The 14194-nt window shown below is 47.9% G+C and overlaps 1 protein-coding gene across 3 annotated transcripts in view; it reads left to right on the top strand.

Moving 5' to 3' along the window:
• LOC136663727 (uncharacterized) overlaps nt 1–14194 on the top strand; it is a 17478-nt gene extending 3284 nt beyond the window's left edge. For all 3 annotated transcript variants that reach the window (XM_066640611.1, XM_066640612.1, XM_066640610.1), the window contains exons 2-5: nt 6272–7200; nt 7663–7841; nt 9631–9780; nt 12900–14194. In XM_066640611.1, coding sequence (XP_066496708.1) covers nt 6708–7200; nt 7663–7841; nt 9631–9780; nt 12900–13289 — 1212 coding nt within the window. In that variant the 5' untranslated portion in view covers nt 6272–6707 and the 3' untranslated portion in view covers nt 13290–14194. The remainder of the gene's footprint in view (nt 1–6271; nt 7201–7662; nt 7842–9630; nt 9781–12899) is intronic.

The following is a 14194-nucleotide window of genomic DNA, read 5'->3' as shown; positions in this document are numbered from 1 at the left end:
CAAACATCCTTTTCTCCTTCTTCTTTTTTATGACTTAGCATGTTCAGCTGAACTTGCAGGCTTGTAACCTTTTAGACATGACACTGCCCTGCTGTTCCTTTGTACAACTTTATTTAATGTGCTGTTGTTAACATATGCCCAGTCTTGAGACCTACAAATGCAAGTCCTAGTGCTGTAAAGCAAAACATTTATTTCCCACCCCCGCCTTGGCTAATAAAGTACATAATGCAACAGATCCTGTAATCCTTGATGATTTTATCTGTGGGCAAAAAGCCAGTTTGTGATGAAATGAATCCTTTAAAAAGGTGCATTTTAAGTGCACCTGCATATATGTGGAATAATGTATTTCAGTGTTTCTCAATTTGTGGGTTGGGACCCACTAGGTGGGTCATGTGCCCATTTCAGGTGGGTCCCCATTAATTTCAAAATTTTATTTTTAATATATTAGATGTGATGCTCCCATGGGATGTGACTGCATTTGGGGGAATGTGACAGATCTGTACTTTCAACAGGCTACTGTGTGTATGCTTTTAACAATGATAGTCAATGGGGCTTACTCTTGGGAAGCTGTGCGTAGGATTGCAGCCTAGGATTGTCAAAAATTTACCTGCTTGATGATGTCACTTCCAGTCATGACATGGGTCCCGACAGATTCTCATTCTAAAAAGTGGGTCCCGGCGCTAAAAGCATGAGAACCACTGGTGTATTTAAATTGGGTATGAAGACTAAAGTCTTCTGGCTTCTTGATGTGCCATCCTCGCCAATGTATGTTAACAAATGCATGAGGTGCAGTGCTTAGAGTGCAAGACTTGACCCTGGAGGACCCAGGTTCAAGTCCCTGCTTGGCCATGAAGCTTACTAGGTGATCTTTGGGGTGGGTCAGTTATTCTATTTCAGTCTAGTCTACCTCCTGGGTTTCTTGTGAGGATACAAGGAGGGGGTGCTGATATATTCACCACCGAGCTTCTTTGAAGAAGGATGGTCTAACTGTGAAAAATTAATTGCAATTGGCAATGAGCCCATTTATCCCCTGGTAAAACCAGGGCTGGCCCCTTGGCACCTACAGTAGCATGCTAAATGTTGTCCTCCCTTATTCAGTGGTGTGTCAGCCACTTACGCCATCTGGAAAAGAACAGTGTGAAAGACAGGAGACACTTCTCTCTTCCACACGTCCTCTTCTGCTCTTTTTCCCCGTTTCTTCATCAGAAAAGGGGATGAGGAAGCTTTCCCTGATATGTTTATCCGTGACATCTTTGTTTACATGTGGCATGGCATGCGCCCATTGCCACATTGAGCATGACTTGGATCAGTTTCAAGGCATTTTGCTTAGGCTGAGAGCGAGAAAGCCTTCGGTCCCACAGGCCATGGGGGTCAAGGTCAAACTTGGGTTTTCTGCAAAACAGTTGCACCCTCCCACTCTAGCTGGCTTAGGTGAAGATGCCATGACTGGCCACACCTTGCTGGATCACCAGATTTGAACCTGTAAATAAGCCACATCCTGGACGTTCCTGACTTGGAAGTAAACAAAAGTTAGCGTGCCTTTAGCCTTGGCTTCTTCCACCAACCTCATGGTAAACTTAATCAAGAGTTGTATGGTGATTAAGGGACAGGTCTCTTGTACAAGAAGGAACTGCCTGCCACACCCTCTGCCAAAGGAAGCAGTAGGGTGGACCATCAAAGGCCATCAAGATAGGAACGAAAAGTCCTTGGTGATTCATCGGACAATAGCTTCTATGCTCCCCTTTGGGCATTTTCTTGGTTATAAAAAGCTGGTCATCTGCTGGCCATCTTTTCCCCGTGTTTGCTATTACAACTGCTGTTCATGACATGCTCCAAGGTTCTATGGTGCTGCATCATGTGCATCCATTCCCTTCACTACCTGCTGTGCCATCTGGCACCTAGGATAGGGTTCTTTCTTCCAACCCAAATTGCACTCTTCCTCATCCAACCTTTCTCTCGCGCACCCTTCCTTGGAGCACAACCGTAAACTACAATTCTAGCACCCACTGATCCGCCTCTCAGCAAATCCTTCCCCCAGAAAGAACTCTTGGCTCCCTTGTCCTGCTTCCCTCCCTGGAGCTAGCCAAGGCTACCATCAAGCCCTCTGTCACTTTTCTCCCTACCCTTTGAACCAGGAGGTCACTATATCTTGGCTACCCACACACTCTGCAACATGACAAGGTCATCTTAGCTTATACAACTAGGTAACCTCAGTCTCTCTCAATCCTGACCATTTGAGGGAGTATTTGCAACTAAAAATGCACATGGTGGAGCCAAGAGGATAAATAAAAACACTGTATAAATATGTATGAAATGGTATTGGATAAAGGTTGACAACTTTGCAGATTAAACACTGCTACTAATTCATTGGGCTTCATAGCTAAGGGGAATTTGTGTTACTCATCTAAAAGCTAGTAGGTAGAGATAGCAAACTACTAGTCAGAGAAAAAACTAAAGATAAAGCTAGTAGTTTCGATATGTTGACATTGTGTTCCTTGTGGAATAGCCAGCACTGTCTGTATAGCTAAAGCTAGGTTCTTCCTACAGATTGTAATAAATTAATAACTAGGTGGACTTTGGTCTTCTCATTCTCTGTGGAGGTTTGAAAGGGAATCTTTGCGACATTTCGATTGATTCCCAGAACAAATGGCCCATGAAGTTTGATGCCATCTGCTGTTCAGTGTGTGTCTGCCTGCAGCCTTGGATTTCAACGTACACATGTGCATTATTATGGGATTGTGTAGTGGCACCTTCTAAGAAAACTATCCTGGCTGTTAAGAAGACTTCCTGGCTATTCTAAAACTTCCTGTGAGGTATAGAACTTGCTGCAATGAATTGGTATACTTTGCAGGAATTGGATGGAACATTCTTTTAATTTATGGGGAAACCACCAAGTTGGAGTGATATTGTTTCTTAAGACTCTTCCCTATAAAGAATGTGCTGGAGTGTGTCTGTAGTGTCCACTGTCCTTGTGTTCCCAGAGTCTGGGAAGATCTCTGGAGTAGGACACCCCTCTGTTTCATTCATGCATTTTCTTGTATAACCAGTTGCTCTGTCCTCTTTTATTTGACCAACTGGCTCAGCCACAGTAAATAATTAACCTTTGGATTATTTGTTTCACGTGAATGCCTGAAGAATCTGAACCATGTTTACATGGCTGCTTGTTGTGAAATAATGCCAGTCCCTTCCTTTGTCCTTAGAACTTGTTTACAGTGATCGTAAAGGGAAAATGCAAGGTTGGAGAACAAGGGGAATTCATGTCCCGTATGTGAACTAGAGGATAGATCTATTAACAGCTATGAGATACGATAGCTGTATAGAACCATCAGGTCCAGAGACAGTATGTCTTTGGATGTCAGCAGCTGGGGACAAACAGCAAGGGAGGGTTATTTCCTGCTTATCAGCTGCCTGGTTGTATCCAGTGAGCCAGTATTGGGCTTAGTGGGTGTTGGGTCTGATCCAGGAGGCCATATCTCTTTAATCTAGATTTAACTATGAAAACTGACGAATAAGGGACTTTTACTCAATAATGTATACTAAAATAAATAGATCTAAGGTTTGTTTACATTTTCAGGCAGCAAAGACTGTTCCGCTCATGTTGTTGGTGTATACACTGAGCACACAAAAGGGGTACAATTCATTTCTGAGTATTTTCTTACTCCTGTTGAGTTCAGTGGGAGAGCGAAGTGACTGCTTAAATTTATTTACTACATTTATCTCACTTTTCTCCCTAAGGGACATCCAAAGCTGCTTACAAACATAAAAACCATATTTAAAACAGGACATTGCAGTGGGCCTTCCTCATCCACGAGCTTGGCATCTGCAAATGTAAACGTATATGGATGCCAGCTCCGCAGCTGGAGGGCCTCCCAGACTCTTCTGAAAGGCACTTTCAAAAACTTGTTTTTCAGCAAACTATAAATGCCTTCCAGTTACATTTGGGAGGTCTTCTGGGGCACAGGAAGGTTGCACACGGCCTCCCCACACCTCTGAAGATTCCAGGACGCTTCTAAAAGGCACTTCTGATTCCCCTCCCCCGGCAGATTTCATTATCCATGGAATTTGGTACTCGAAGGTGTCCTGGAACAGATCCCCCATGGCTACCAAAAGTCCACGGTATACATAAACATTAAAATAACCTTAAACTTTAAAACAACCTTATAATAAAAGCACAAAACCAGCAGCACTGAAAAGGGCAAAGCTCATAAAATCTAAAACGGCGTGGGAGTAAAAGACCCCGATTAAAAAACATGCACCCTGCTCCCCAGTATGTCGGTCAAAGGCTTGCTCGTTCACATCTCTGTGACTCAAATTTACGCAATGCTTTAGTCAACAGGGAACCCAAAGCGGATAACAAATGACGATACGTGCTGCAGCATATTGAAAGCACTGTAAAAAACAAAACAAAATGCTGTTTCACAAGCAGCTATGGCAAAGGCAGCTCATTCCTAGCTGTTGGCAACCTTCAGTCTCGAAAGACTCTGGTATCGCGCTCTGAATGGTGGTTCTGGAACAGCGTCTAGTGTGGCTGAAAAGGCCAATTCGGGAGTGACAATCCCTTCCACACTGGGAGCAACTGCAGTCTGTCCCTGGTGTGTCTCCCTGGCTATGAGCCTTCCTTCTTTGCCTCTTAGCCTCAGACTGTTGGCCAAGTGTCTCTTCAAACTGGGAAAGGCCATGCTGCACAGCCTGCCTCCAAGCAGGCCGCTCAGAGGCCAGGGTTTCCCACCTGTTGAGGTCCACTCCTAAGGCCTCCAGATCCCTCTTGCAGATGTCCTTGTCTCGCAGCTGTGGTCTACCTGTAGGGCACTTTCCTTGCACGAGTTCTCCATAGAGGAGATCCTTTGGGATCCGGCCATCATCCATTCTCACAACATGACCGAGCCAATGCAGGCGTCTCTGTTTCAGCAGTGCATACATGCTAGGGATTCCAGCTCGTTCCAGGACTGTGTTGTTTGGAACTTTGTCCTGCCAGGTGATGCCGAGGACGCGTCGGAGGCAGCGCAGGTGGAAAGCGTTCAGTTTCCTCTCCTGTTGTGAGCGAAGAGTCCATGACTCGCTGCAGTACAGAAGTGTACTCATTCCTGCCATATCACAAACTCAGCAGAAAGGGCCAATAGGAATTTAATGCCCATCTAAAGGATGGGAGAGTTGGGGCTATATGATGGGGCTCCTGTGAGGGAAAGAATTCCAGAGCTGGAACTGGGAGCAGCCACTGAGAAGACCCTGTCTCACATGTAAGCCAGTTGTACCCCAGCTGATGTTAGTATGTACAGCAAAGTCTCTCTCTCTCTCTCTCTCTCTCTCTCTCTCTCTCTCTCCTCACCCCTGTGATCTTCATGAACAAGCAGGGCACAGAGTCTTTAAGGTACCCAGCTCCCAAACCATTTACGCCAGCATTTCTCAACCAGTGGTACTCCTACCACGGGTGGTATCTATCATGTAGCAGCAAGACTAGCAGCGCAACGTGACAAACAACAGTAGGAGGCTTGGCTTGGCAGGCAGAGCTCCAGCGCGTGCTTTTCGCGCACTTGAAAAAGCCCTCCCATCCACCCCGAGTCTCATACTGGTGTTTGTTACTTCCATGTTGGGTGGCCAGATGTGATGTAATTGGTGATGATGTCATTGCCAGTCATTTCCAGTGGTACTTCCAATAGGTGGACCATGTGAAATGGTACAGCAATGGACAAACATTGGGAAACACTGATTTAGGCCTTTGTGGGTAGAACAAACACACCTTGAAACGCATCAACTCTGCGTTTACTGACGTACTTACTGACATATGGGCAGGAGGTCTGGTCTAGAGGGTAGAGTGCCTGAAGATAACATCCACAAGGTCGCCAGTTCGAGGCCACCGGCACCATGTGACCTTGAAGCAGCTGACAAGCTGAAGCCGAGCTATTCCATATGCTCTGAGCGTGGGAGGATGGAGGCCAGATCAGAAAGAAAACATCTGAATTGTTGTGGCTCTTGAAAGATAGAGCCTTCTTTCAATTGTAAAAATCCCTACGGGGATTTAAATAAGCGTGCCTATGTAAACCGCCTTGAATAAAGTCTTGAATAAAGACCAAGAAAGGCGGTATATAAATACCTGTATTATTATTATTATTATTATTATTATTATTATTATTACTACGTTATCTCTAGGATGCAGAGCGGCTGGAAGTGAAGCAGAGATGCCCTGGGGTGGAGAGATGCAGAGCAACTGAGAGTAACTTTAAAACTTGGGGTATATTGTGGGGTTTTAACCATCTCTCTATTTCTTTCAAAGGCAAAACATCTTGGAGCTGCTGCAAGTCTGTGAAAGTTCACATACAGCAACATCTCTGAAACCAACTTCCTTCCCGCTTCTGTTCCCAGATAGTCACGTATGCATAAGATGACTAGGTGGGCGCTCCATGTCCGTTCCAATGCCCAGTTCAGTAGCTGGTGATCTCTCCTGGTTTCAGAGAGGTTTTAACTCCTAGAGTGGCTGCACTGGACCCACTTTTGTAAGGACTCCTGAGTTGTAGCTTTCAGGGTCAACGAAGCTATACTGGCTGGCCTCATGCTTCCATCTCACTCGTGGACAAAGCTGGAGCAGCAAGTCAACCAGCGGCCTTTCTGAATCACTGGTGCATCCTGGCTTGCTCACCTGTTGGCTTGCTCACCTGCTATGTAGGTGCACGCTCTAGATCAAAGGAGCCAGCAGGGTCCTCGACTCCATCATGGGTCGCTTGGACGACCACGCCAAAAAACGGATTGTGGAGCTGCGGAAAGCTGGCTTGAGCTTCCGGAAGATCAAAAAGGTCCTGGAGTTGGACAACATCCGGGTCACTCCACAAGCCGTCTACCTATTCCTAAAGCGCAAGAACGTGGAGCCTGCCCTGACCCCGCCTGCCTCCCACCCGCAAGCGACCCTTGAAAAAGTAAGCTGGAAGACCGTCACAGACCAGGCTGCTTGGGAGGGTGATCAGCTCTGGAACCTGCTGCAGGAAAATGAATCGAGGCAGAACAAGCAAAGAGAGCAGGCCAGCAACCGGCTACCTGGCCCTTCTGTGGCGCTTGGCGTGAGCTGCGACATGCCACCTTGTAGCAGCAATGAGGATGGTATCAAAATAGTCAGTGTGACTTCCTTGAGCAAGGATGGGGGACAATATGGAAAACAGAACGCCTTGCCTGGGAGCATCTCCATGGTACCACAACTGGGCCCAAGTACAGGTAAGGTGCTTTCATGACTCTGTCAGCATATGCCTGGCAGCCTAATTCCCTGCAAGGTCTATTTAAAAATAGCCATAGGTCACTCACAGTAGGCCCTTGTGAACCCAGTCTGATTCGAGTCCATTCTTTAGGAGTTTTGGGGCATCTTCAAAACTATCTTCTGGTTCTGAAGGCACCTCAAGGCAGTGTGCTGAATCTGAATATAAACCCCTGCATGGTGTGTCCAGGATGTCTGGAGGAAGCAAGAGCTGGTGTGGTGTCCTGGTCAGAATGTCAAAACGGGGCAGGAAGTTCTGGGTTCAAATCCCCGCGCGGTCACGCAGCATCCTTCCTGTTACTGTCTCTTAATCTACCGTGCAGAAATATTATGAGGACAAAAAGGGGGAGGAGCAGAAAAGCTGTGTACAGCGCCCTGGGAAAACTGAAAATTAAGCATCACTTACTCCTGTGTTACTCTTCTAGGTGATAACTGCTCAGTACCGCAGGCCTCAGTGCCAGGCACCAGTTCTGCTCCTGTGGTACCTTCAGTCACTCAACAAAATCTGAACGGCAAGGGGAAGGTGTGTTTGCCTCCTGCTAGGAATCCTGCCTTAATTGTGAAGAGGAAGATAGTAGGCCGAGCAATCCACCTCCAGAAAAAGGTAGGAAGTGGGATGCACATGGAGCAGGGCTGGCCCATCCATGAGGCGGACTGAAATAGTCACCTCAATGGATTGGTGGCAGTGCCTCTTGCCTCCGCTCTCATTATCTGGGTTTGAAAAGGAGTGGCAGAGGAAGGGTGAAGGACTAGAGTGTCCCTGACATGCCATTGGGTAAAGTATTTTGAGATCATGGATCAGCAGCCCTACAAATTAAGGGTTATGTCTGGCCAAGATTTGAGCAGTAAGGAATGGAAAGATGGGCCTCATTTGAGGAGCACCAGCCAGATTTCAAGAGAGTTCTGGACCAGAATAACCAGTTGCTAGTCTGGTTGCGACCGGCAAATTCTCTGCCAGTTGCGAGAATTTGATGGCTGGAAGTTGATAGAGATGGCAGGACAAAAATGAGACAGGAGCAAAAAATGTTTTGCGCACGGGACAGGAATGGAGGAAGCTTCTTATGGTTTCTCAAGCCACTAATTTTTATCTAGTGTTCTGCTTTAACTGCAAATGGAGACAGCTGTTTCAGACTCAACCACACTGAAAGAGGTGCATTTTGGGTCCTCTCTGGTTGGCAGATAAAACCTGATTACATTTTGTCTCTTTCCTCTTTGCCCACCTTCCTGTTTATAAGGTGGAAGAGTCTGAGATAATGACTGGTTCCTTGATTAGATTACACCGTTAGGCCTGGACAAAGGTGAAGATGGTGGGGAATTGACTCTTGAGTAACCAGAGGCCTAGCACTCTGAGATAGTAAATATATATTGCTTCAGATAGCCAGTACTACTCCCTTCCACTCCTTAGAATGTGATAAGCTGTGTCTCGATGGAATGATATGTATCCTCCCTGAGATTTAAGGGTTTTATAACTATCTGCTAGTTATAATTCCAATAGGGAATTGAGGCAGTGCTTTGGTCCAGAAGAGTTGCTCACTAGTTGATGTTGCCACTGTAATGGAGGAGAGATGTCAACACGTCTCAAACCATCTTCTCTAATCCTTTTCTGGGCACCGCATTGAGGTGCATGTACTAATCCCCATTGCAACAAACTGGCCCCCAATCTCCAGTAAACAAAATGGAGGATACTTACCGTAGATGCTCACCTATAGTAGGTGAAATTTTTGCCAAGTAATCAAGCTCCAATTATCACTTCACCTGATCTCAGGGTCAATCAGAGGGCAAAGCCTTTCAACTCTGAACAGTTTTGTTTCTCAAGGGCAGACAGGCGCCAAGTTTCTCAAGCAGCAGGCAGGCAGGCACAGCTCCTTAGAAGCAATGTGTTAACCTTTTATTCTCTTTCCTTCTGCTGCAGCCTGGTTCTGCTTTGCAAATGCTTGCAAGGCAGGTCTGTTTTTTGAAACACCAGGATGGGAATCCTCCTTTCCATCTGAAGCAGGCTACAATTCAGTGCCCCCTTACTTAAGAATAACACCCATGGAAAGCAGTGAGTCTACTTCTGAGTAAAAAGGGTTGCAAATATATGCAGCTGCATCTCTCTGCTGTGAATTGAATTGCAATTTAGTTATTCCAGTTTCCTTATGAGGAAGCTGCTTGAACCACTTGCTAATGAGGCTATACTATATCTCCGAAACTAGACGTGACAGGGCAAAACGGATGCCATTTTTGGAATCAGCACGCCAAATTCGTGTCAAACCACCATAAAGTTTGGGGAAAACTTTTCTGACCCTCCGTTTTGTAGGCCTGTGTGATCAGCCCAATCTCAGTTAAACTCAAGATTGACAGCAGTCTTTCTGAAGGATGGTGTCACAATCTTTTGCCCCCTTGTCAACTAGGCAAATGTTCAGAACGGGCAGAATCCGCCTGGTACTTCATCTGCCCTGCCCTTCGTGCTGAAGGTTCAGCCAACTACTCAGCCTTCCAGAGTCAACCCTTCCAGAGTCAACCCTCCTGACCTGGCTGCATCTCTTGGCTGCAACACGCATGTAAGTGACATGGAATCGGTGCGCCTTGATGCTTGCTTGTTTAGGTGGAAATCTAGCTGACAAATGAAGTGTTGCTAGAACTGTTGTGCCTGTGTTTGTCCCAGCACTGCTGGAAGATGAAGGGGAGGGAAGGAGCTGCTGTGGCTCCAGATCACCTCTCCCTCTCATCATGTTGGCATCCTTCAGTCTCGGAAGACTATGGTATCGCGCTCTGAATGGTGGTTCTGGAACAGTGTCCTCTCCAGTGCGCGAAGCCTGGGTAAAGTAGGTATGGAGGATAGGCTGTTACCCATGCAGCAAATCCCCCCTCTCCACGTCGCTGAAATGGTCCAATGGAAAGGCAGAGGCCAATACGGTTGGTTCCAGCGGCGTCGCAGGAGTTGCCAGAGCGTGACTGTGTACAGCCGCAAACTGCCTCAGGGACTCCGGCTCCGGATTTTGCCTCGAGGTTGACTCCTGAAGCCTTTTCCATAACTGGATGTAGCCACAAGGCAGTGGAGGTTTGGGATCAGAGTTTTCCTTCTCTCAGATGAGCTGGCCCTGAGCCTCTGAGCGGCCCGCTTGGAGGCAGGCTGTGCAGCATGGCCTTTCCCAGTTTGAAGAGACACTTGGCCAACAGTCTGAGGCAAAGAAGGAAGGCCCATAGCCAGGGAGACACACCAGGGACAGACTGCATTTGCTCCCAGGCTAACGAGTCCCATCTACCCGGTGGCTGTTTAGTCGCCTCTTACGACAAGTACAGCCAAACTGAGGGCCTATTCTTATCCCCAGCCCCCAGGGGTCTCCCTGCCTACTTAATGCTTAAACTGAATAATAGGTACCTGGGAGGTCATCTAGTCCAAAACCCTGCTCACTGCAAGCAACTCCTACAGCATCCCTGAAAGGTGGTGTCCTGTCAAAACGTTTCTTTAGAGATGTTATGCCCACTTAAGACTAATTAGCCTCCCTTCTTCTTTCAAAATAGCCCTAGACCCTACCACCAGAGTAGCTCACCTGATCAACCTGCAGAGGTTCTCCTTCCTCCCCTCTCCCATCAGCAGTGTCTCCAGCCACAGCAGCAATACCTTGGTTCTCAGCAGCTCCCGGGCATGGCAGCCACACACCAGTCTCTGTTCCAGCAGTCAGTCCATTAGCCAGCCCAGTGGTTAATTAGTCCTCTTTCCCCATCACTTTTGTAGCCTGCTTGGGTTCCACCCTCTCCCTCTATAATCCCACCCTGCTGGGTCCTATGGAGAACTCGTGCAAGGAAAGCTCCTTACAGGTAGACCACAGCTGCAATACAAGGACATCTGCAAGAGGGATCTGAAGGCCTTAGGAGTGGACCTCAACAGGTGGGAAACCCTGGCCTCTGAGCGGCCCGCTTGGAGGCAGGCTGTGCAGCATGGCCTTTCCCAGTTTGAAGAGACACTTGGCCAAAAGTCTGAGGCAAAGAAGGCCCATAGCCAGGGAGACAGACCAGGGACAGACTGCACTTGCTCCCAGTGTGGAAGGGATTGTCACTCCCGAATTAGCCTTTTCAGCCACACTAGACGCTGTTCCAGAACCACCTTTCAGAGTGCGATACCATAGTCTTTCGAGACTGAAGGTTGCCAACATGGTCCTCAATCAGGTATCTGCTGGCTCCCCTGATGTCTTCTCTCTTGGAAGCACTTCTGGGCACTGTATTGGGCTGCCCCCCCTCACCCCTTATGGGGCCACCCTGTGAGTGCTGGAAACGGCAGGGGTGCCGTCTCTGCATGGGGCTTGGAAGGCCTTGCTTAAGACACAGGTGCCCTCCTGGCATGAGACGGATTGGCAGCTAGAGAGGCCTGGCCTCTGCTAGGCACCCAAACAAGTACCTGGTGCCACCAGGCTCACCGGCATCTTAGCATCAGCCACAAGTGCCTGGAGGTCCTTGGCTCAAGCTGCGCCAACCCACACCACAGCCTCCACATAGTTGGCCCACCCCAGCAAGCTCCCAAGATTCCAGAAAATCCCGATTGCTGGCTTATCCGTTTCAGCCATGGCTTAAGGACAAGGTGTCTATGATCCATTTTTTCTGGAGAGGTTCTGCCAATGCTCTTTAAAGCCAGAAGGAGGTATGTGAACGGAAGCTGTTGCTAGGCAAGACAATAGGAACAGAGCTGGTTCAGAGACGGTGCCAGCAGCTGCAGCTACCAGCCTAGAACGTGTAGCTCTTCGTGCTGATCTTGGCTGGCATCTCGGCAGACATCAGTGCTATGAGGGCACAGCCTCTGAAAGAAGCCATGATTCTTGGTGCAAACATGAACCGTAGTTAAGGAAAATTCTGCTTTATAAACCAATTGCAAAACCAGTCGGTTCAGATGGTGTTTTAATTCTGGTTTGTTTGCTCTAAGTAAACCATTGTTAGTTGACAGACTCAGTTCAGATGATAATAGAGATCATACTCGCATAGAATAAAAGGCCTTGCACAAAGCAAGGCTGGCCTTTCCTTTGCTGCCGCTACTGCATCACAGCCGTGAAACAAGCGGTGGAAGGAGCCCTCATCCCACAGCTCACGTGAGAGGAAACAGTTGCCCTCACATTGAGAGCAGTTGCATCTGGCCAGTGTGGGCTCCAACAAATCTCCGGTGGGCCAATCTCCAGTGGGGGTTCCCTGAGGGCCGCATTAAGAGGCCTCAAGGGCTGCAAGTGGCCCCAGGGCCGGGCTTTGGGCACCCCTGGTCTAGAACAGTGGTTTCCAGCCTGTGGTCTGGGGACCACAGGTGGTTCGGAAGACCCTGAGAAGTGGTCTGTGAGGTCGCAGGAAAAAAAAGATGATGATTCAGCAGGACGCTTCCCCGTGGACCATCAAAGAGGGTGGAGAATGGACCCCCTTCATCTTGCATTTCCATTGTCTCAGCGAGTGCTCCCCCATGGGCTATCAAATTGAACTGTATTTTTTGTGTGGGGTGGGGATGGAGGGGGTTGCACGTGGTCCACGACAATTCCAATGCTTGCCTCAGTGGTCCGCAGGCTCCGAAAGGTTGGGAACCACTGGTCTAGAAAAACATCCACATTCCATTCCAGCATAACTAGGCTACAGGGATGCAAACGCAGAATAAGTGTATCCCTGAATCTGTTTTTCTCCCCCCCCCCCCGGCTTGGATTTCTTCTAGACAAATGATGCCAGCACTCAGACACCCATCCTGAACATCACCTGCTCGACCACCAGTCCAGACTCTCAGTGGGGAGGTCAGACGGCAGCCTCATTAGCCCCCACTGCCAGCCCTCAGTCTCTCATAGAAAAACTGGACACAGTGCACACAGAGGTCCAGAAGCTGGCGCAAGCCATGCACATGGTTCTGGAGCGGCAGAGTCAGCTGGAGAGGCAGCAAGAGCAGCAGCAGCGGTTCCAGCAGGAGGTACTCATGACCCTGCAGCAACTCAGTTCCACCATCAGCCACGGGTCAGTTCCTGGCAACCAGCCCTGCGCTCCTTATAGCAATATGTCTGACCCATCCCCCTCTTTGCCCAACTTCAGCCACTTCAAGATGGAACTCATCTGATCACAGATGAAGACTGCTGTGTGGGGACAACTGTTCTAGTGGTCTAGAGCTACTTCCAGGCCATCTGCTGATTCAGAGAAGACCAACGGCCCTTGGTACATGCCAAAATGTGTTTCATGGGCCTGTCTGAGCCTCCAGTGTCCTAGGAAGGTTGCTGAGATTACCGTAACTAAATCAGATCTTCAAGGTTTTAGACAGCACCTAGATTTGAGGTGCTTAGTATGGGTAAATAAAACTTTCCATCAATACCATATGTGAGGCACTGAGTAGTGGAGCTAGTAGTAGGGAAATTCTCTCACACAGATTCCCAGATATGTTGGGAAGGTGGCAGTAGTGGAAAGATATGATGCTGCCCTACTGAGGCTATCAACACTTTCCTGGGAGTAAGCCCCATTGACTATAACAGGGCTTACTTCTGTGTGGACGTGCATAGAATTAGGCTCTCAGTCTATTGCTTGGTCTGGCTAGGTCAGTATTACATACAGAGTATGTGATTACATACATGTATTTACATACATACTTACTGTATTACAGAGGCTGGTGGCAGTTCTCTAGGGTTTCAGAAAGCAATCTTAAGCCTTTTCTGGAAATGCCAAGGATTTAACTTGGGGCCATTCTCATGCAAAGCAGGTACTGTCCCACTGAATTATAGTATATGTTTGAGACAGGCTGATCTGTGCCTTGAGAAATTAAGCTATCCTAGTAAGATGCATCCCCCCACTCTATGCTGCTCAGAACATTTGGTTTTCTGCCCACTCTCTTCCCAAGACAGGGATGGCAACATCCCCTCCAACTTTAATCTGGAGAATTATCATAAATTTGAGGAACACTGACCTGGTGGTGCTTGGATTGGCTCTCAGCTGAAGTCTGAATATTTTGACTTACCTGAGGACAATGGGGGGAGA

Source organism: Tiliqua scincoides, chromosome 13, assembly GCF_035046505.1.
Source record: "Tiliqua scincoides isolate rTilSci1 chromosome 13, rTilSci1.hap2, whole genome shotgun sequence".
Classification (NCBI taxonomy): domain Eukaryota; kingdom Metazoa; phylum Chordata; class Lepidosauria; order Squamata; family Scincidae; genus Tiliqua; species Tiliqua scincoides.
This window is presented reverse-complemented; position numbering and strand designations above follow the sequence as displayed.